We start from the raw sequence: 21459 nt of genomic DNA, 5'->3' as shown, positions 1-21459 counted from the left end.
AAATATATTGAAGGATGTTGCTAACCAAAATGAGCAAAGGTTTTACCCTAAAAGATATTTTGATACAAAATGTACATTATAAACACATCAAGTCTTTGCTCATATCTATCTTTTACTATGAGTAAATTTGCCACTTTTCGCCAAATATGACAATTTCAACATGTCAATGACGTCATAGTGACAACACGAATACCGTTTTTGCACTAAAGTGCACAGATTGTATTAATCTGTTCATGAATATTGCATGTTATATTCATCAAAGAGTTTTAAATAGTCATTGAAGGTTGCTTTCGTTAATTGAAATAGCAATGCTTAGTATTGTTTGTATTAGAATAATTATTGTGTGTAGGCCTGTCAACTAAAATCTATGACAAACATTATAATTTAAACTTTCCAATTGTCAACTTCCCATTTCTCAGCAGTTCATGCGATTACCTCAGTTTTTGTGTTGCCTTGATTTGTCTCTTCCTAATCGGATTTGAACATAATTAAACTACTGTCGCCTTAATATAATACCGATAAAAGCAGCTTTTGGTAATTGTTTAGTGCATGTTATTCAATTGATCATTTGTTAAATTGATTCCTCAAGATGATAAGGGGAACGTTGAGTAGTCAGATAGAAAAAATCAAATCCCACAATGTTAAAACGTTTATAGTAAAATCAAGGGTTGTGTAATTATATTTTGGTCTTAAATTGTTTTGTTTCTTGTGTTTGTGATTATTTTTTAAAAGATTTTGGTGATATCTACAGATCATTGATAGTATTTGTTAAGTTTATTTCCATAAATTGTCTAGACCCGTGACGATAAAGAGATTTACAAACAGTCACATGTTGTGTATGCAAGATTTCGTTTGACTTTATTTTTGTAACCTTAATTTGTGTTGTTCGGAATATTAGTATTTATCAGAACTCGAAAAAAACTAACATTATTCTTACTCTTTTAGACACTACAAAATAATGAAAAAATGTTGGAGCCTTAAACCAGAAGATCGTCCCGTATTTAAAAGCATTGTAAAGGAATTCGACAGCACATTCCGGACAAGCCCATCTGATGATTATTATTATGAAATGCAGAAATGAACAACGACGTTCGTGATAACACAGATGTAGCTTCCTTCAATAATGCTGTAGAAAAATTTCTTTTTGATTCTTAACCATTTGTTTGATACCTTCTCAGTTGTAATGACGAACATGTTTGAATTTTTAATTTTTTTAGCATCTTTTTGTGACGTAGCAATATGTTAAAATATTGTCATAATATGCTTTACAGTAACTCGCTGATTTGTAAGTTTTGTTTGCCAGGATTTGTGTACGAGTGGTAGTTTTTTGTTGTTGCTTAAATTAAAGATTTTTAGTTGATAACTTCTTGAATCTTTGAATTTAAAATACCTTTGAAGCAACAGTAGAAGCAGTACCACAGGAAACAGTATGAGATGTAAATATGACAGCCAATATTAGGTAGGATGGGTCAATATATCAACTGCAAAAAATCCGTGTTTTTAATAATTTTCAGTATGTAAAAGGACCCCTGCATTAAAAATTCCAGATAAGTCCCATATAGACGATATGATGTGAAACATACAAACTGACCACTTAACAATACATCATTCATTGATTGGTAATTCAAGCTTCTTTACAAATGCTGTCAATGTTCTTCACATATGAAAAAAAAATAAACATATGAAAAAAAGTCTCCCTACATATCTTGTTTACTGTTTGAATATCATATAATGTTACCAGTTTGACTTCGAGCAGACAAAAAGCGTTTAAAGTGGTAGATACTTCTTAAGATATTATTAATATAGAATGCATATTATATCTCTAACAATGTACCGGTTATATTATAACAACATTCACACATACATGCATACTCGGAACTTTTATTACATTTTTTAAAGTTTTTTGACAGACGAAAAACATTCAACATTAGAGTTTCGTGTTTATTTGACACAGATACTCCAAAATATTTTAGTTTAGACAAATTAAACAGTGAAATATTCGTTTCTATAACTGGATTTGATATGGTTTTATAGATCCTCAGAGATGCAAAAAAGAAACGGAATGAGTCATCCGCCTTTGACTTTTATCTATTTTTTTCTTACATCATATGAAGTTTATAATTTATCGTATTAGATTTTCATATATATAGAACTCGAGAATGAATCATTTAATGCTGATATCAATTGTTGTTTTCGCAAAAAGTTTACCGCTAATAATAAAAAAATTACAATATTTTAACTGACATCATTATCCTGTACCAGGCTGTATTAAATTTCTTGTCAAGATAAAACTATTATTTTCTAGGAGTCATTGACGTTTTAGCATTTGGTTATAATATACCAGAACTCTGTTTATTTAGTTTCTCTACATTCCCATGTTTGTTTAAACCTGAACTTAGTGTATGTTTAGACCAGTTTACTATCAACAAATATATGTCATAAAATAAATGTATGTATACATTACCGATTTCCCTGCGCACTGGAACAAGCCAGACACACTGGAGAAAAAAAAACTTGGGAAATTTATAAACAAAAACGCCTATACAGAACGGTCATATTTTTTTCTTGGATGGACTTGTTTATCCGTTTTTCCTTTGTTCATTTGTTGTCTATCTTCATTCGACTAATGGCGTTCAATGCTCTTTATTTTTATTTTTTTATTACAATTCTTGTCTTAGGAATAAGTACTGTCAAAGTCAACAACTTATAAAAAACATTTATTGGATTTGGTGCATTCGAAGCTCATTTCAAGACTTCACAATCAGGAACTCTCATACACAAACACTTGAAAGACAAGGATGTATGAATACTTAAATGCGTGATGACCTATATAACCAAAATGTAGCTAAATAGAATAGCCAAACTTATGTATGGTTCATTTTGCCTGAGGGAGTTGGCACCATAGTTTCATTAAAAAATTTATAATTTATTAACAGGAAATTAAAGAAAGAGATGGTATAGATCATGTCAATACCGAAGCACTAATTATTATGCTAATGATAGACCCAGGGACAAACAATCCAAAAAAAAAATGTACAGACCAAGTGCTTGAAAATAAACGTTAAGTACAGGAAAGCACATCCAACTAAGTAAGACATCACGTGACTTTGGTGACGTAGCGAGTCGCCATTTTGTGTCATTTTGTCACATATAAAATGCGTAGGTGCTTCAATAAAGTTCAATTTTCTCATTAATCTGACCTGTTTTCTAACTTTTGCAACTATATCCTTAGTATTCGAACATAGTTCTGACAGTTTAATTTTTTATTAAATTACGTCCCTGGAGATTCGTAAAAATCGTACTTTTCCTCGTCATTTCCCCGTTGACTCAATGGTAAATCTAGCGACCCCATGTCTACTTGCACATCAAATTCACAAATTCCGTAAATAAAAGTAATACTTTGCAACTCGATTGAGAATATCAGAACATATATCTGGCAAAATATTCTACTTCAAACAGTTTAAATCGAGGGCAAATTACGTCCAACATCGATTTAAAAAAGTGATTTTTTTCGGGATTTTTCAGAATGGCGGATAGGTTTGGAAGTGTCGCATGTATTCTTAAACATCTTGCTTTTTTCATGCAGAATTTGTGCTGTTTCTGTTTTTTTCTTCGTTGATATTCTGGTATGTTTGATTTCTAAATTTCTTGATAATAATAAATTATTTCAAGTAAAAAAATAGTTACCACTGAAATTTATAAGAAAATTTTTTTTTAAAGATTTTTATCACTTTTTTCTGTATAATTTATCTTTATATATATATATAAAAAAAAATATTCTTTTTAGAAAAAAACATTTGCGTCTCGAGAGAAAAAACATGCACAACAATGGATAAATGTTCTGTACCTATTAAAGTTAATGTCCCTTTAAAGTTTCTATGACCAATATATGACCAATATACGAACAGGTTAACTCAGATTTAAGTTATAATGTTTCGGAACAACAAAATTGTCAGGTAATGTAAAGGAATCGTGTCAAACCAAAAGCCATCAGGTGACATAAACATCCTGTGTACACATGTGTTTCCAAAGTTTAGTTTTAGTGATATACACAAGTTTTCTAAATGTACAAATATATTATTCTCTTTCCCGTGTACACTACCGAAGAAATGTATATCATAAAGAACTTTAAGAAAATGTGAACATTATGAAAAATTCTTCGATAAGTTGATTTTTGATTAAGAAAATAACCAAATATTAATGTTTCACGATAATTGTTTAAAAAAATTCAAATTTTATATTTAATAGATTTTTTTTTATTTCATAGAACATTAAACGATACTTCATTGCATATGATTTTTGTCATTTATTTTTTTAATTCAATGTATTAAGCAAAATCCAGGCATTAAAAAAAAAATCAATACTGAAATTTTAACTTGTGTAAAAAATATGTCATTGCATACATTTCAACATTGTATATCCCGCCAATATTTATCGACAGAGTTATCGATCCTGAATAGGACTGATATAGTTGGGTATGGAATACATCACAGCTGTGCTGAAACAATTGTTATCCTTTTATTAATAATAAATTTATTATAGATACCAGGATTAAAATTGTGTACGTCAGACGTTTCGTCTACAAAAGACGCTCGAATCAAAAACGTATAAAAGGCCAAATAACGTTCGAAGTTGAAGAGCTTCGAGGACCCAAATTCCAAAAGGTTTTGCTAAATACAGCTGAGGTAATCTATTCTTGGGGTAGAAAATCCTTAGTATTTCGAAAATCTCAGAGTTTTATTTACAGTAAATTTATAATTATGACCATTTGAATGATAATTCATGTCAACACAGCCTACTGAGCTGGTGATACCCTTTGAGAGAGGAAACCTCCACCATCAGTGGCATCTGTTACCGGCATAGATAACAAGAAGAAGTAGAAACTTAGTTATGCAACGTTTTTATTGATACAGCTCTCATTATAAATATACATTTAATATTTATATATATTATTTATACTCTCTTTGACAAAAAAAAAAATCAAAATTTTGCACAATATTATCTTTAGACCTCCATTTACAGGCTTGTTAAAATTGAAACTAGCATAAAACATACAACATGATAAAATGAATACATAAAAAGATATGAAGGAAAATCACAGTAAGTATTGTAATAAAGTTTGATAAATCTTGAACATAAGTATATTTTAATTGTTCCTTTACTTATGTCTTCAAACACACACACACAAATGCATAATAAAAATAACACAGGGACATGTATTGACTACATTTCAGAAAAATCAAAAACATTTATAAGCTGCCATACAACTGCATGTATGAGAGTCAATGTCCTTTTAAATCACTTTTTAGTTTTTACCTGATCATAAAGTTTTGACGACTAGCAGCATCCGAAATATCAATGGGAAGCTATGAGTATTTATTTATAGGTGGCACGGTAGTATTTGCATTCCGGAATTAAGGTTGCACTTTTGTGTACCCTACTTAAGTCAATGTATCTGAACAGTGTGATTGGACAAAAAATACAGTACATATCAACTGAACATACTTTCCCAAACTGAGGGATGAACCAGGTGTAGAAAAATATAAAATAAATTTACATACAGGTGAAAATGAATTTTTGAGAATTTTTGAGAATTTTGTATTCACTGCATGATAAAAGACCTAAAAGCACTAGTGGCCTTAGGGTTTTAAAGATAGCAAAAAAAGTAAACGGTCATGATACATATTCAAATTCATTTCTGAATATTATAATGAAAGTACATCAGTTAACTGTGTATGTAGAATTTTGGGCAGTGTTAGAAAGTGGTGATAATTTTAAAAAGGCTATCATTACAATGTATCCCTATGGGCCAGGAAATACTACCGTGCCACATATAAACACATCTAATTATAAAACTTTTGAATATGATAAAATATAAAGTCACGGACGGATGATTAGTTGGATGATGCCTAATATTCCTTTCTTCATATACAAAAATCAGTAAACTTAACATTTTAAGTTAAAATGTTCTAAATAAAATATGCCAGCCATCTGGAGGTCAACATACGTTCTAAACAGCTGTGGGTAAACTAAGCAGAGACTAACGAAGATCTGTGATAAACTCCAAATAAAAAAAAAGACAAAACACCCACCACCAAAATGTGACAAACGACAACAACCGAAAAAACCCAACTTAGAACAAAAGGAATGCAAGAGAATGATGTTAAATCTGCTTATAATATTTGATACACATTAAAGTAGAAATTATTTCCGAAACTAAACTTCATTAATCTACCCATTTTGTTCGTAAAACGTTATATTCCAAAGGAACGTATTCTGGATAAATTTCAATAGATAAATTATCTTGAAAGTAATCAAAATTGTTAGCATATGACAATGTAAAATATGGTATTGTAAAAATTCCATGCCCTTGAAAATCTAAGAAAGAAAACGCAACAATCTTTCCTTTTTTCGATAGCAAAAATAACAGATTCTAATCCATATACAGCGTAGTAACATTAACAGTACCTTGAGTGGGGGTATAATAACGTTTAAAGTGATAGATAATCTGGCACCTGGATATCTGTATGAATTTATGCTTTTCAGTTTACTTCAAAGTTGAACAAAACTCTGTTCGCAATTAATATTTTAGAGATTATGGTCAATAATGTAGATATGAATTCATACAAATGTAAAATGTGTAACATATAAATATTTAAGTCTAAAATGCGAAAGGTTAGCTCCCAGGTAAAGAGCTACAGAAACAATTTATTAAACTGTTACATATAATGAGGCATAATTTGTCTATTTTTATCAACATGATATGATTTCTTTCTAAATGATACACAAATATAAGGTGAACATGAACAATATGTTTCAGTCCAATACTGTCAGGTAAAGGTCATGACATGAAATATAAACACTCTAGACATTTTTACTGGCAGAAAACTAAGTACTTTGCCAAATTAAATTTCAAACAATTTCATTGTAGAACGTGTACACTCACATTTCAGCTGATGTGGCATCATTCACTCATTGTTGAATGTCATGCGATGACCTACATTTGTTTGCATTCTTTTCCTATTGTCTTTAGTGGGTAGTTGTCTAATTTGAAACTAGAAGCTTGATAGATTTGTATGATTTCATTAAAATTCTTAATCACATTTTGTCATCCTTTTAAAAGATGTTAATTATCCAAGTTCAAGTGATTTCTTACCATCTAGATACCATGACAGTCAAAACACGATTTTTCGGGAATTACACTCATACTGATATACTATTATTTTGTCTGCGGAATCTGACGAAATTACGGCAAAAGTAAGTATTTAATGTGATATTTAAAATAGCATTTTTTATTTAGCATTTAGCATTTCCTTTCAAACAGCATGGCTTATCATGATACATTTGTATATAACGCAATTTGCATGCAAATAATCTAAAATCCGCGGAAGTTCTGTTCAAGTTTGGTAAAAAGAAGGTTTATGAATCTAATAAATGTTTTAAAAACTTTAACTGCAGACTGTACGTAATGTTAACTGGAATAAAACTAAGTCCATTTATAAGTAATATACGGAAAAACAGGGAATAAATTTTTACAAAATTTCCTTCTAGATACTATCTTATGATTATAAACAAGCTTCTGTCCAAGTTTGGTACCAATCTAGGATAGTTTAAGAAAGTTATTAAAATTTGAAAAACTTTAACCACAGAGTGAGTGTAATGTTAACTGGCAGAAAAACTAAGTCCATTTATGAGTAAAATACGGATAAACAGGATATTTGTTTTACAAAATTTACTTCTGGATACTATCTTATGATCATAAACAAGCTTCTGTCCAAGTTTGGTTGAAATGCAGGATAGTTTAAGAAAGTTATTAAAATTTCAAAAACTTTAACCACAGAGTGAATATTTGTGGACGCCGCCGACGACGACGACGACGCCGACGGAATGTAGGATCGCTATGTCTCGCTTTTGCGACAAAAGTCGCAGGCTCGACAAAAATGTAGAAGTAGTAGCCATCAATATATTAAAAAAATAACCACTAAGATGCTTTTCTTGTTTGTGTGTTTGAGAGTGTTGAAAGACGTAAATGTCTTTCTGTACTGTTATATTTACGCTTGAATTCAATTGACTATAGCGTCAAGATTTCTGTTCATAAGCCTATGAAATTCCAGCATTTTGAAAATACAACACACTTTAATAGTTTCTTATCCTCCCCTATGATGTTTTAAGGACATGTTAATTTCAAATGAATGTCTAATTTATTTCGTAAATGTTATCATATTTTAGCAAAATACCTTCAACTTTCACGGGAATTATTAGTCGGAAAAAAGAAGACATGGTGTAGTCGCTTTCTTGGTACCTTAATTTTTAAAATAACAAAGTGTTATAAATTTATCGAACACCAGATGTTCTATTCACGTAAGATAAGTCTGAAAAATCAGAAGATGTGTATACGTAAATGAAATAGCACTTCAATGACACAAAAAGAACAAAATATATCTTGTGCTCCACATACGATCTTCAACAACAGACAAGTGCTTATATATGTTATAACATATGATACAGAAGTGAAAATCTTAATCGAATTCAGTCTTATGTAATGTAACTTACACTTAAAAAAATGAAATCAAAACGAACCCACAAAGGATAAAAAAAATGAAGATATAACTAATATAAAAATCAACAAAAAGGTACATACATGTACAGAATATGATAGTCATTTCAACAAAGTACTCAACTATACTGGTAATGTAAAGTAAAAAAAGACAAAAAGTATATCATCAAATTTTTGTAGTTCCAGAATGCAAGCTAAAAATACTAAAATTGACGATTAAGAATTCATATAATACTACACGCCAACAAAAGTGGCTGTACATCTGACAATATTTCTTACATGTACAACAAAGTCATTAACAATGCAGGAAGGCAATATGCTATGCATCTGTAAAGTATAATAATACAGAAATTAAAAAAGAAACATTTTTATTTTGTTTCGAACAATGGATAAGTTAATTTGTTACAGATATCAGTCATAACAACTCTGCTTTTTATCTAACATATTAGCTTGCCACTAACAATGTAAAAGTTGTTGATATAAGGAAAACACCAAGGCTTCCCAATTACCACCAATTGTAATTGTAGATAGTTCAGATAATATTTAGATACTAGCAACATCCTTGCTCAATTTTTGGTAAAGAAGTTGATGTCTGTCAACTATTTTAGGCATCGCTATTTTTTCTTAAATGATATTAACTCAAATCGAGCCGTTATTTCTCACTATGGATTTAATCAGATTTTTATCATCGCGGGGCATGTTTTAGGTTACTATACAGCTTGAATTTTGATCTTCGTTGAGACCTTACGGTAACCTGTAAATGTTCACATCCTTGTCTTATCGTATTTTTTGTGTGGATGTCCAAATATCAACCATACAAAATCTCCTTTTTTAATACATTCAGTCCACAAAAAAAAGATATGGTTAGGATGTTACAATAACAGCACTTTGACATTTTCACTAAAAGTCGTCGGACTATAACTACCTACTCATTGATCAAGCATAATTGTGAAATGTTTTAAAATTTGTTTTAGTTTCTATCACACATCATCCTTTCGATTAAGCAATTTTCGAAGGTGGCAACAGATGAGTTTCTTGTTTTTTTTTCAAATTTTGTAAATAATAGTTTTATTAAATTCATGATGACCATGTGGCCCTTAGTTAGTTGTATGGTTTAGCTTTGAAAAGATCAACTGGGCTAGCGGTTCTTTCTGTCCATGCAATCGATAGGTCACTTGTGTCTTTTCTATACTGCAGTGGAAAACCTGTTGAACTTGGTGGACAGTTTTCGTTTTGTATACCTGCCTGTACGAATATACTATGATCACTATGATTACTATTTCGTCGTCGTTGTCTGTAAAATAAATATCCCAACAAAGAATGAGTAAAACAAATGTAGCAAATAAAACAGAATACAGTTATAAATTCAAAACATATCTAAATATAATATTAATGAATAATCTATCTTTCCTCATATACATCCGTTTGATTTCATGGCTGAATTACGCTATTTGGACGTTTTAGGAAAATTTCATATTTCTAAACATACATGTAAGATACATAAAGCTTCAGCAGTTATGATAAATATGTCATTTTATTTTCAAGAATGGTCAGGTATAACTTCAATTAATACCTGTAATATGAAAATGTTTACCCTGATATATTTTGCATCGTATTTTATATTCAGAGAGTAAATACCTGAAATTTTAAGTAAAACTTACTTATCTTTATTCTTTTTATATTTCATCAAGACAAGCAATGACACGATTGTCACGAAAACAACTATTGATATGATAACAGCTATGATGGCAATCAGACGAGTACTTGACTTTGATTCTGTAACAAAGAAAAGGAAATATTATTTAGTATTTTCTTTTTATATTTCATTTCACTGAATAACTAAAGTTAAATCAAGGAATGTATAACCAAAACTAAAGAAGAAGAACATATTAACAAAAAAAGACGGATAGGGCAAATAAATGTGAAATAAACCTGAAACTCTCCTGGATATATGTCCTCTCTTTAACCTTATTAAAAAACATTAGGTTCATTAACGTTTACTTTTTTAATGACTTATTGAAAAAAATTAAAATTCGATTAGAAATAAAAATAAATTATGCTATGGTACCCTCATTTTTAGCTGATGAGAATGACAGAAAACTTAAATATTCCTTAAAGATCTTCTGTACACTACATAGTTCCTGCAAAGTCAAATTTATATGTTGTGTAATTTGACAGGTGTATAAATTTTGTGCATTCTTGATATTTTTTAAAAGGTCATAGATTGTAGTTTCAGAGGAAACTAAATCTAAAAATTTGACTAACCAGGTCCATATAAGTATATGATGGTTTTGTCATTTAACCTGATCAAAATGAAATTACAGTATTATCGGTGCCTTATTCTGACAAGATAGTAGGTCATATAATGCCCTAATATGCCCTATTCATTAAAGATCTTCTGCACACTACATAGTTTCTGCAAAGTCATATTAACATTTTGTGTAATTTGACAGGTGTACAAATTTTGTGCATTCTTGTTACATACAAAGTCTAAAGATCTTTTGGGTCACCAATTTTTGAAGTGTTCTACATAGTCCTTAGCATGTTTCAATTTCCAAAAATATACCTATTTTTCACATTCCAAATTTTCGAGCACACTGGTCTGCTCTTGTCACATGAAAATTCAATATAGAAATATTGTCTTTTCATGAATATAACAATATAAAAGTCTGTCTGTGCAGGTTAAACAAGTTAAACTGCAAGCTACTGCTCACTGATGATACCCCCGCCCAAATATGTCGGTAAACAGGAAGTTGTTGAGTGATGTAATGTAGTTCCTGAGATAAATGCGACGAAAATTTTCAACTACTTGGATGTCATGTGTAGAATGATGTAAGTGTTCGGTAAACAGGAAGTTGTTGAGTAATGAATCTGAAAACGCATCACACGGTATAACTGACTTATATAAACCCTGAAACCAAATTTCAGAAATCCTTATGGTGTAGTTCCTGAGAAAAATGCGACGAAAAATATTCATGGGCCGGACGGACGGACGGACGGACGAACAGACAGAGGTAAAACAGTATACCCCCACTTATTTAAAGCGGGGGTATAAAAATTAAAGATAAATATTCTTATAAAGTAGGCATCTTTTTACTATTGTTTATACAATTTTAAGAAAAGGTCGTCTCGATTTTTGTACATGTATTTGCGGTCTTCTCGATCTATTCACATTTTCCCTGGCTTTCTCTGATCTAGCTGCATATATATACGGATAATTAGCATGTTCCAGAGAGGTATACAGCCATTAAAAAAATAAATTGAGGTTGGTACGCCTGGAATTTATTCGCATAGCAACATTTTAAACCAATTTTACACCAAGCTCCTTTAGTCTGCTGTACTCGTCGTTTTCTATTTAAGGAGGGAAAGGATAACATTACATGGAAGTTTGTTTTTTATTTCAACTTTTCAAGTTTCTTGAGAAAAGATTAAAGTGTAAAAAGTGAGGGGCCAAGGAAACAAAGTGATGACAGTAGATAAATTGTCGCTTTTTCCCAAACATGATAAGCTTAACAACCACACATGCAACTCTAGTTATCATTACTTACGACAATTAATGTTTATATAACAACGATGAATAATTAAATGCAGAATTGGTAAGAACGTTACTTACCTTTATCATCATGGGTTCCAGGATCTAAAGTACAGGTTTCCTATGAAAATAACATACTATTAAAATATGTTTTATTTCTGTGTAAATTTAGAAGGTTACCTAAACAGCTTAAAATGTTGAAGCAGACTTCAGAATTACAGGTAAAAAATGTAAAAAAAAACAAACTAAGACACACAACTTAATACATACTGAATGTAACATCGATAATAATAAGAAGGTTTAATCTTCGACACATAATCTCTAAGGAATGACATGATATAATTTAATTATAGTCTTTTAAGGTGATAATTTATCTTTCATAAAGATCAATGAATTCTGTTGATAAACTGCAATAATCTAACCTTAATACTTCAATATCAAGAAGGATTTTTAACATGATTTTCCCAATTTGATTTATCTTCCCTATCCAATACTCATTGTATTTATGTATAACAAGTCGACACTTACCGATCTGACACAAGTCGATGTTGAGACATTACAAGTAAAACAGTCTTCGTCGAATATAATAACTGTGACCGAGTCCCCGTAATTAATTTGATCATATGACAGATATATATCATATCCTTCTGCACCATCGTTTGTCGATCGCCGTTTCCGTGATGACTCCGGGAATTCGCAGGAAATCATATTGTCAAATGAAAAAACAGCTGTTTTGATATGTGTACTCCCAGATAGCTGTTTCCCGTCTTCAGCAATCTTTAAATAGTAATATAACTCGGTTAATATAATGCAATACATTATGATTCATGAAAATATCAAATATAATTAATTGTATAATAAGAAAATGAAACTTTATAAATTTCATGCGTCCGAGGCGCATTTCCCTTCTTCATGATGCTCAAAGCCGAATATTTGAAAGCCAAGGATGCATAAGAACTATAAACACAACAATCAGTGTTGATATTCATACCCTCTCTTAATTTTTCTAATCTTTTGCAGGTCAATAAAGCATATGCCATTTATTCTTTTAATAGATTTCAAGAAAATTATGAAAATACAACTTCTATTATTTGCTTGTCATGGAATTTTAAATATAAATGAGTTTTGCATGATTTAAAATGTGGGTCTCTTTTTATTTTCAAGTAGTAAACAGAGGAAGAAAAACCAAAAGTTGAAGAAAAACTGACAACACCATGGTAAAAAAATCCTCAATGCACAAAATATTGTATAGAAAGCATGAGCGTCACGTTTCCAAACAAAATTCAGTTCTATAGAATCAGCAGTTCCTGCTCCGCCGGTCACACGCTCGCGTTATCTATATTCAAATTTATTCAGAAATAGTCGGTCATAGGATTCGTGTCTTTTTTTTAACCCGAAGACAATATCAATTTCCTAAAATTATTGCACAATGAAAATTATTTTACCCTATAACCTGATCAAATATGAAAAAAGAAAAAGGAAAATTCTGTGTGTTTAACTTCAGTGGAATATATTCTATGCAAATAAATACGATAACATGTTAACGTTTTATGCATATGACAAGGTGAAACGACTCGCTGAATCTGATTTTTGGCGTATTATTTCACAAAATTACATACCGCAGGAGGACATTGTACCCCAGGAACATTATTCTGACTCTGAGTCGACCAATGTTTGCTCATACTCCTAAATGTCACGTGCTTATCGGATGAGCAATAAATACCAATTTTCATTTCTTAGTTTCACCAACCTGAGGGTCTAACCCACGACCTAAAGCACTCGAGGTGCGCATGCTATCACAAAAAACACCGATGCGATTATTAAATATCGAAGTTATAAATGAAAAGTAAGGACGGATGCAACGTTGAATATACTATATTTATCCCTATAAATCCCTATTGTCCAGGTGGTGGTGTTGTAGAGAGTCCTTCAATGAATTTACTTCACCTAACTTTAAGTTATTGGATTCATTTGAATAAACTCGTTAAAGACAACAGGTCTGTAATTAGATTTAGTATGTTAGACATGTGTTTCGTCTACATCATATTGATAAATTGATTTCAGTTAAGATAATTGAAAAAAAGTAAAATATATAACGAATTTGAAAATCTCAAAACCTCAATTTTCAAAAAGTTGCGCCAAATCTGGCTTCTATGTCTGCGGGAAGAACAATCTTAGTGTTTTAAACGAATGATGTTTACATTTTATGAGCATGAAATTTACAAAAATCTCCGCATCATAATACAGTCAAACCTGTATTAAGCAGTCACTCCTGGGAAGTATTAAAAGTGACCGCTCAAGAGAGATGACCTTTTAAATGAGGTTCAGAAAAAAATCTGATTCCGACATCGCCTATGGTCGGGATCTCGGCAAATTGTTTTAGTTTTTTCAATCCGTAGAGTTATGGTTCTTTCGTCAGTGAAATAAAAAATGACGGATTCCGGCTGTAATTTGAAGAAAACATTCAAAATATATTAATATTCGTGGAGAAATAAGTCGGTGATACGGTTTTCAGTGGTAACGGAAAGGAGAAGAACACAAGGAATTCACGAATTCACCTCCTATTGCACAATCTCGGTTGCTAACGGGTTCCGATTTCCATTTTGAATTTGATACTGAACATATATTTTTCACCACGATTGTTTCGGTAATTAGAAAACTAAACTGACCGTTGTTAAGCGTTGAAATGAAGATTTCGTGCTAGAAATAGGTGACCGCTGAGTTGAGCTGAATCATATAGAGACAACGTTTAGGAGGGTCTAAAAGTGACCGTTAGAGGCAGGTGACCGCTGACACGAGGTGAGCGTTGAGGCAGGTTTGACTGCATTTCATGTTCACAAAGGAGCACTGATAATCCAGTACTCAAGACGCGTGTTTCGTCTTCATAAGATAATACAAATTTGCAGGTAAAAAATAGATAAATTCCTTTCAATAGAAAATATATAATAACTCAAGATTTAACTTACAGTGAAATGTTGAAATTTGCAATAAACTACAGGTATATGAAATACTCCAAAAATGTTTGTCTTTTTGCATGATCTTGACTTAGTTCGACATAATCCACCGTCGGGTACAGTTAGCTCCTGTGGTGCTTCAGAGATTGAGATCGAACAATCAGTTCCAATATAACCATCATAACAAACACATTCGGCTGTAATATACATTGCAAAACGCATCAGGACAATTACTCAAGTTAATCAAATTTCACTTGAAATATAATTATACAGTTAGTCATAACCTGTACTGCTTCAGAGTTTGATGTAGAAAAATCGGACCAACAAAAAAAAACCAACCATCATCAACATTCTTTATGCTGTAAAAACACATCAAGACAATTCTCAAATAAATCACATTTCTCATTACAACCAATTAAACCGTGCACGTTGCTACGAAATGTTATTTAACAGTAGATTTATAGATTTGAATCGATAGCATAATAGAAAGATTTGAAAGAATAAAAAAAGGACGGTTTTTCTATTATCAATACAAATATAAGAGACATCAGCCTTTTGTTTTCTATGTTGTGTTTTGTGTACTGTTGTTTGTCTGTTTTGTCTTTTTCGTTTTTAGCCATGGCGTTGTCAGTTTATTATCACAAAACACAACATAAAAACTAAAGACTGAGCAACACGAACCCCACCAAAAACTACGGGTGACCTCATGTGTCCCGGAAGGGTAAACAGATCCTGCTCCACATGTGGCACCAGTCATATTGCTCATTTTAGTACAGTCAAGAAAAACAGTTTTGTCTTTTTCGTTTTTAGCCATGGCGTTGTCAGTTTATTTTCACAAAACACAACATAAAAAATTAAAGACTGAGCAACACGAACCCCACCAAAAACTACGGGTGACCCCATGTGTCCCGGAAAGGTAAGCAGATCCTGCTCCAGATGTGGCACCAGTCATATTGCCTATGTTAGTACAATCAAGAAAAAAAGTACTGTGTTTGTAGAATTATCAGGGTCACTTAGGAAACTAACGATAGGAAATGCTGTTTTACTGCCGATGCTTAATTTTTTTATAATCTGGGATGCGTTCAGAAAAATTATAAACTTTGTATTTTTTTTGGTCTTATTCAAATTACATTAAGAGTTACCTATGGGCAATAATGAGTCTCTCATTCAATCAATACGAGAGATGATTATACACAACTAGTAAATGTTGTAAATGTCGAGTAAAATTTAGTTTTCTATCAGACTTCTCCGTATTATAAACATATCATTGTTAAGTTCATTTGCTCTTTTTTACCTTAGTTCGTGACCTAATCATGATAATTATATTTGTTATTTCTTAAAATTTAATGTACTTACTTCTATTACAGTGACCATGGTTACTACAGTTAGAAGGACATAACAGATTTTGTATCATTTGAAGAACTGAATTTCCATCACTTCCAGAGCTACTTGTGAAGAGACTTTCGTTCCTGTTTATTTCAAATTTACAATCATCCTCCATTAACCAGATGGTATATCGAAGGAATTCTGTACTGCCTGCGATCTGAAAATATATAATAAATTCATAAAAATTATGGAAATTACGAATGTACAAATTTTTCGAAAAATCAATTATAGTGGTTACCGGTACATATGGTGCATATTTGTTTTCTATTAAAGCGCATATGAGGTTTCTTTTACAAATTGAGGAATTCTTAATATTCAGATTCAAGATGAATATTACATAATATCAATATATCTGTACTTCAATTTGATAATTTACGTTATCCATTTTATCTTGTTAAAGTCAAATTTTTCCTAATTTGATTGTTTAGGTTCCCTCTTTTGTCTTCTCCTGACTAAACAACATAAATATCAGCAAACAATCTTTATCAAATTAAGAAAATTATTTTGGCAAATCAGATATTTCGGCTTAGAGTAACAATTCTGAAAGTGTACCATCATGGAAAATATTCAATATCTTTTTTTGAAAAAAATTTGGGATTGTAAACCATTTCCCCTCACAGTAACAATACAAACGTCAGCTTGTTGTTAACAAAACATCCATACTATTCCTATTGACATGGTTTGAATGCTGCATTTTGATTGTTTATATTCAATTTATAAACAGGCAATGTATGAGAACTAAGGTTGCAAATCCATAAGAAAAAGTTAATCTTGGAAAGATTTTTTTTATTTTGTATCTCCTAAGCGTTTTACACTTTTGGGATCCATAACGTTCTGTTTCGAGGGTATCTAATGGCGGGCGGATATATCAGAAACATTCGTTGATCACACTTTAATCAAGTAATACGTTTATTTGAAAGCAACGGATGATACAGATTTGGTGTATGTTGAATCAGTGAGTTCAGACGAAAAGATTGTAAAATGATGATTTCCTTGTAAAAATTGTAAGAAGCAATAGAGGACATTTATGATATCGTTCTAACAATACCAAGAAAAAAACTTATCACAGAAGCAACTAATCTAATTGCGGAAGCTAAATCTACCACCCAATGCCGGAAAATCGAATAACAATAAGTTGCTAACATTTATAACGCACTTAGATTTCAAGAGACTAAACTAGAAAAAAAACTGTTACTTTATCCTCTTGATCAAAATTGTGGTGACATATGAAGAAACCACGAAATTCATTTCGCAATGAAACAACTGAATTCATTCATACCTTAACGTCTATTACACATGATTCTATGTAATCTGATAAAACTAAATGGCCATACATCTGACATAAGGCAAGAGCAGGCATCTCTGAAAGTCCATTGGTACACTCTTGCCTTGCTGATTCTTCTGACCATCCATTTCTCCATACAGGATCCTGAATATGATATACTTAATTAAAAATCACTAGGTCGTCATAAGATAACAATGATATCAAATAACAGATATTACGTATGACTTGTGCAGAAGAAATATGTACTTCTGAATATATATCAACAAAGCAAACATCTGCAACGGAAAAATATAATATATTCGAAGCCAAATTTACAAATCTTTATAAATACCCCCACAACGACTACAAAAGCCCAAAAGGATTTTGAAAACCGAAAAAAGTTCACTTTTATAACGCGTTAAAAAGATTACTTATACCTAAATTTTTTCGGAAGGAGTCATCTGCAATTATGGATCAATTGTCTTGGTTTTTTAAAAATATATTTACCATGTGTTTACGCAATTAACTTTTGTTTAGCATAATTAATTTTTAACATACATTTTCTCTCAACTTGTCAAACGGCATTTGTCATAGAAATGTAAACTTAATTATGTAAAATCAAAAAATCAAAATTTGTTTCACTGCCCTTTCGGACAAATCTGGCTTACAATCGAACGTCTTGCACCAAATACTGTAACTGTTGTTTTCGGGGTTTAGATATCCTGAATCTTAGCTTCAGTTTGCATAACCCTATATGATGAATGACCCTAATGAAGTTTTCGTGACCATGTCTTGCATGCAGTTTCTTTTAAAATTGTTTATTAAATAGAAATTTTTAAACTAAATTCTACCTCGTGTAATTTTACTCGTGCAAACGTCAGTCGTGCAAACGAAATTTGAGTGCAATCATTTTTTTAATTAGTGAATGATATAAATTATGTCAATCAAAGAAACTCGGATGTTAGGCAAATTTGTCTGAAATGGCACTGAAAACACTGACATTTCTTGCCCTCTCACGATTATACATAAGTTTGTTTTAAATCTTATTTGAAGATATTTTCGTTTGGAATAAACATGATAAAGATAATAAACTGTTAACACAGAGATACGTCTCGCCTTTTTGTTTTTTTAATAGTAAAATGCAAATGTTGAAATTAAAATAGCAATACCATAACATGTTATTAATGCAAACTATTCAAAGTTAATAAACCATGACTGAAGGTACAGGGCCAATCAATCTCGATGGAAATGAAATGTACCAATGCTTATACAGTACAACTGCATACCAAATATCATTGACCTACCACTAGTGGTTCCCTATAAACTGGCCTAATCACAAACTAATAAATGTTAACTAAGCAAAAGTTTCAAAGTCAATAGACCATTGCTGAGTGGGCGGGGCCGAATAATCTCCATGGAAATGAGATGTCCTAATGATAATAAACTGCATACCAAATACAATTGAACTACCACTAGGGGATCCCCATAAACTGACCTAATCACAAACTTATACATTGATGACGCCGCCGCCGACGTTGTCGGCATCAGCATACTTATTTCTCGCTTTTTGACTCCGTCAAGGCGAGACAAAAAGTGTCCAGATGAATGTTACAGTCGAATATTCGAGATAATGCAACACGTGTTGACGACCATTGTCGTTCAACGTTAGACTTTTGTTCCAAGTGACGAAGTTGAAATCAGCCCTTCAAAAAATTTAACGGACACCATCACGAGTTGGTTGACCGTTAAGGAATATATGTTACTCAGATGACGATGGATATGTGACAATCATTGTAACCACAATCCCGTCCTCCTTTTCCCTGAATGTGAACATCCGAATCAGACTTATCACCGGGTTTGCACTTATATGAGCAATACGACGGATGCACCATGTGGAGCAGGATCTGCTTACCCTTCCATAGTACATGAGATCACATCCGGTTTTTGGTGGGATTCGTGTTGTACAGTCTTTTGTTTTCTATAGATATAGGAAGATGTGGTATGAGTGCCAATGAGACAACTCTCCATCCAAGTAACAATTTATAAAAGTAAACCATTATAGGTCAAGGTACGGCCTTCAACACGGAGCCTTGGCTCACACCGAACAGCAAACTATAAAGGGCCCCAAAAATTACTAGTGTAAAACCATTCAAACGGGAATGTTCTGTTTTGTATACTAATTTTGTCTTTTGGTCTTTTTTTTTGCCATGAGGTTTTCGACTTTGAGTTTGAATGACCCTTTGGTATCTTTTGTCTCTCTTTTTCTAGTCAGCGATATATATCTTAGTTTTGGTTTGTTAACTTGAATTGTAATTTCTTAATCGATTTGTGAGATATTAACATTGGTAAATACTGTCCCCTTATTTAGTAAGTGTGGTTATGTAACAAAGAGATTTCGTCAAAAATAATTTACGAACATGTTTGCGATAACATCATCTTCGTTTATCATTCTGTCCTGCTGACCATACAGAATAGGAAACAGAGGTATTTAATTTAATTACGTTAATAAACAGAACCATCGTTAAACTTTTCTACTCAAGATAAACGGTCATGCTTGTTAATAAAAAAAAGAAATGAAGATAATTATGTTTTATGGGATAGCTAGAATTAATCTCTTGTCGTTGTTTTATGAATTACACACCTAATTATGTCCTCCGACAAATACTATCATTAATAGTACAAGTCTTGTTTGGAATATTTGATGATTATATATTATTGTTAGTCTCTTGACTGATTCTGCTTCTGCAACTAAACTCGACTAATTGCAATTCATACTTTTACATACAGTATGAACACTGAACTCAGATATGTATAACTATTATGTGATCACTAAATAAACATTGTAGGAGGAAGGTATTTTTGAGTAAGTTAAGCAACAAACTTTGGATGTACATAAATTAGGTCATACCCAACTATATCAGTCCTATTCAGGACCGATAACTCTGTCGATAAATATTGTCGGGTATACAATGTTGTTGAAATCAGAGCAATTGTCTATATGTCTCTGTTGAAATGTATACAATAACAAATTTTTTTACACAAGTTTAACTTTATATCGATTTATTGAATGCCTGGATTTTGCTTAAAATATTGAATTAAAAAAATAGATAATAAAATCATATTCAATGAAATCTCGTTTAATTTTTTACGAAATAATACAAAATCCATTTAAATTAAAATTTGAATCAAAATATTTCTTTAAAATAATTATAGAAACATAAATATTAGTTTGATTATCTTTTAAAGCAAAAATTATTTTTTTAAAGATTTTTTTTTATAATATTCATATTTTCTTAAAGTTTATTATGATACATACTTCTTCTGGTTTGACACGGGGAAGAGAAGATATTTATTTGTACAGTTATGAAAACTTTTGTTTATCACAAAATTTACACTCTGGTAATACATGTATACACAGGATGTTTAATGTCACCTGGTTGCTTTTGGTTTGCACGTCTACCTGACAATATATTGTTATGTAACATTACATCCAAAGTCAGAGTTCACCTGTTCGTCAAGTGATGGGATTTTGAAGGTATGGAATATTTATCTATAATAATTGTTAGGATTTTTTTCTCTCTTGGGACGTAAATATTTTTTTGTTCTAAAAGGAATGTATAAATATATTTCTAAAGAAAGATAAATTATACAGAAAACAGGAAAAAAACCTTTTAAAAAAAGAAGAGAAAAAATTTTATTATAAATTTTATTTTTAACTATTTCCTGGTAACAGTATATCCTGGATATCTGTCAAAATAAAATGTTC

The 21459-nt window shown here is 31.3% G+C and overlaps 2 protein-coding genes across 2 annotated transcripts in view; one reads left to right on the top strand and one right to left on the bottom strand.

Annotated features, from left to right (window-relative positions):
* Positions 1 to 1363, top strand: part of LOC127738317 (uncharacterized) — a 49408-nt gene extending 48045 nt beyond the window's left edge. Inside the window, exon 12 of the mRNA XM_052249521.1 lies at positions 946 to 1363. Coding sequence (XP_052105481.1) covers positions 946 to 1081 — 136 coding nt within the window. The 3' untranslated portion in view covers positions 1082 to 1363. The remainder of the gene's footprint in view (positions 1 to 945) is intronic.
* Positions 1364 to 4884: 3521 nt separating this feature from the next.
* Positions 4885 to 21459, bottom strand: part of LOC127709569 (uncharacterized) — a 41294-nt gene continuing 24719 nt past the window's right edge. The window contains exons 12-18 of the mRNA XM_052215177.1: positions 17709 to 17858; positions 16400 to 16586; positions 15056 to 15240; positions 12618 to 12866; positions 12171 to 12210; positions 10219 to 10333; positions 4885 to 9851 (exon numbers count right to left, since the gene is read on the bottom strand). Coding sequence (XP_052071137.1) covers positions 9659 to 9851; positions 10219 to 10333; positions 12171 to 12210; positions 12618 to 12866; positions 15056 to 15240; positions 16400 to 16586; positions 17709 to 17858 — 1119 coding nt within the window. The 3' untranslated portion in view covers positions 4885 to 9658. The remainder of the gene's footprint in view (positions 9852 to 10218; positions 10334 to 12170; positions 12211 to 12617; positions 12867 to 15055; positions 15241 to 16399; positions 16587 to 17708; positions 17859 to 21459) is intronic.

This window comes from Mytilus californianus, unplaced genomic scaffold (genome assembly GCF_021869535.1).
Source record: "Mytilus californianus isolate M0D057914Y unplaced genomic scaffold, xbMytCali1.0.p SCAF_1, whole genome shotgun sequence".
NCBI lineage: Eukaryota > Metazoa > Mollusca > Bivalvia > Mytilida > Mytilidae > Mytilus > Mytilus californianus.
Note: the sequence above shows the minus strand (reverse complement) of the source record. Positions and strands in the feature narration are given on the sequence as shown.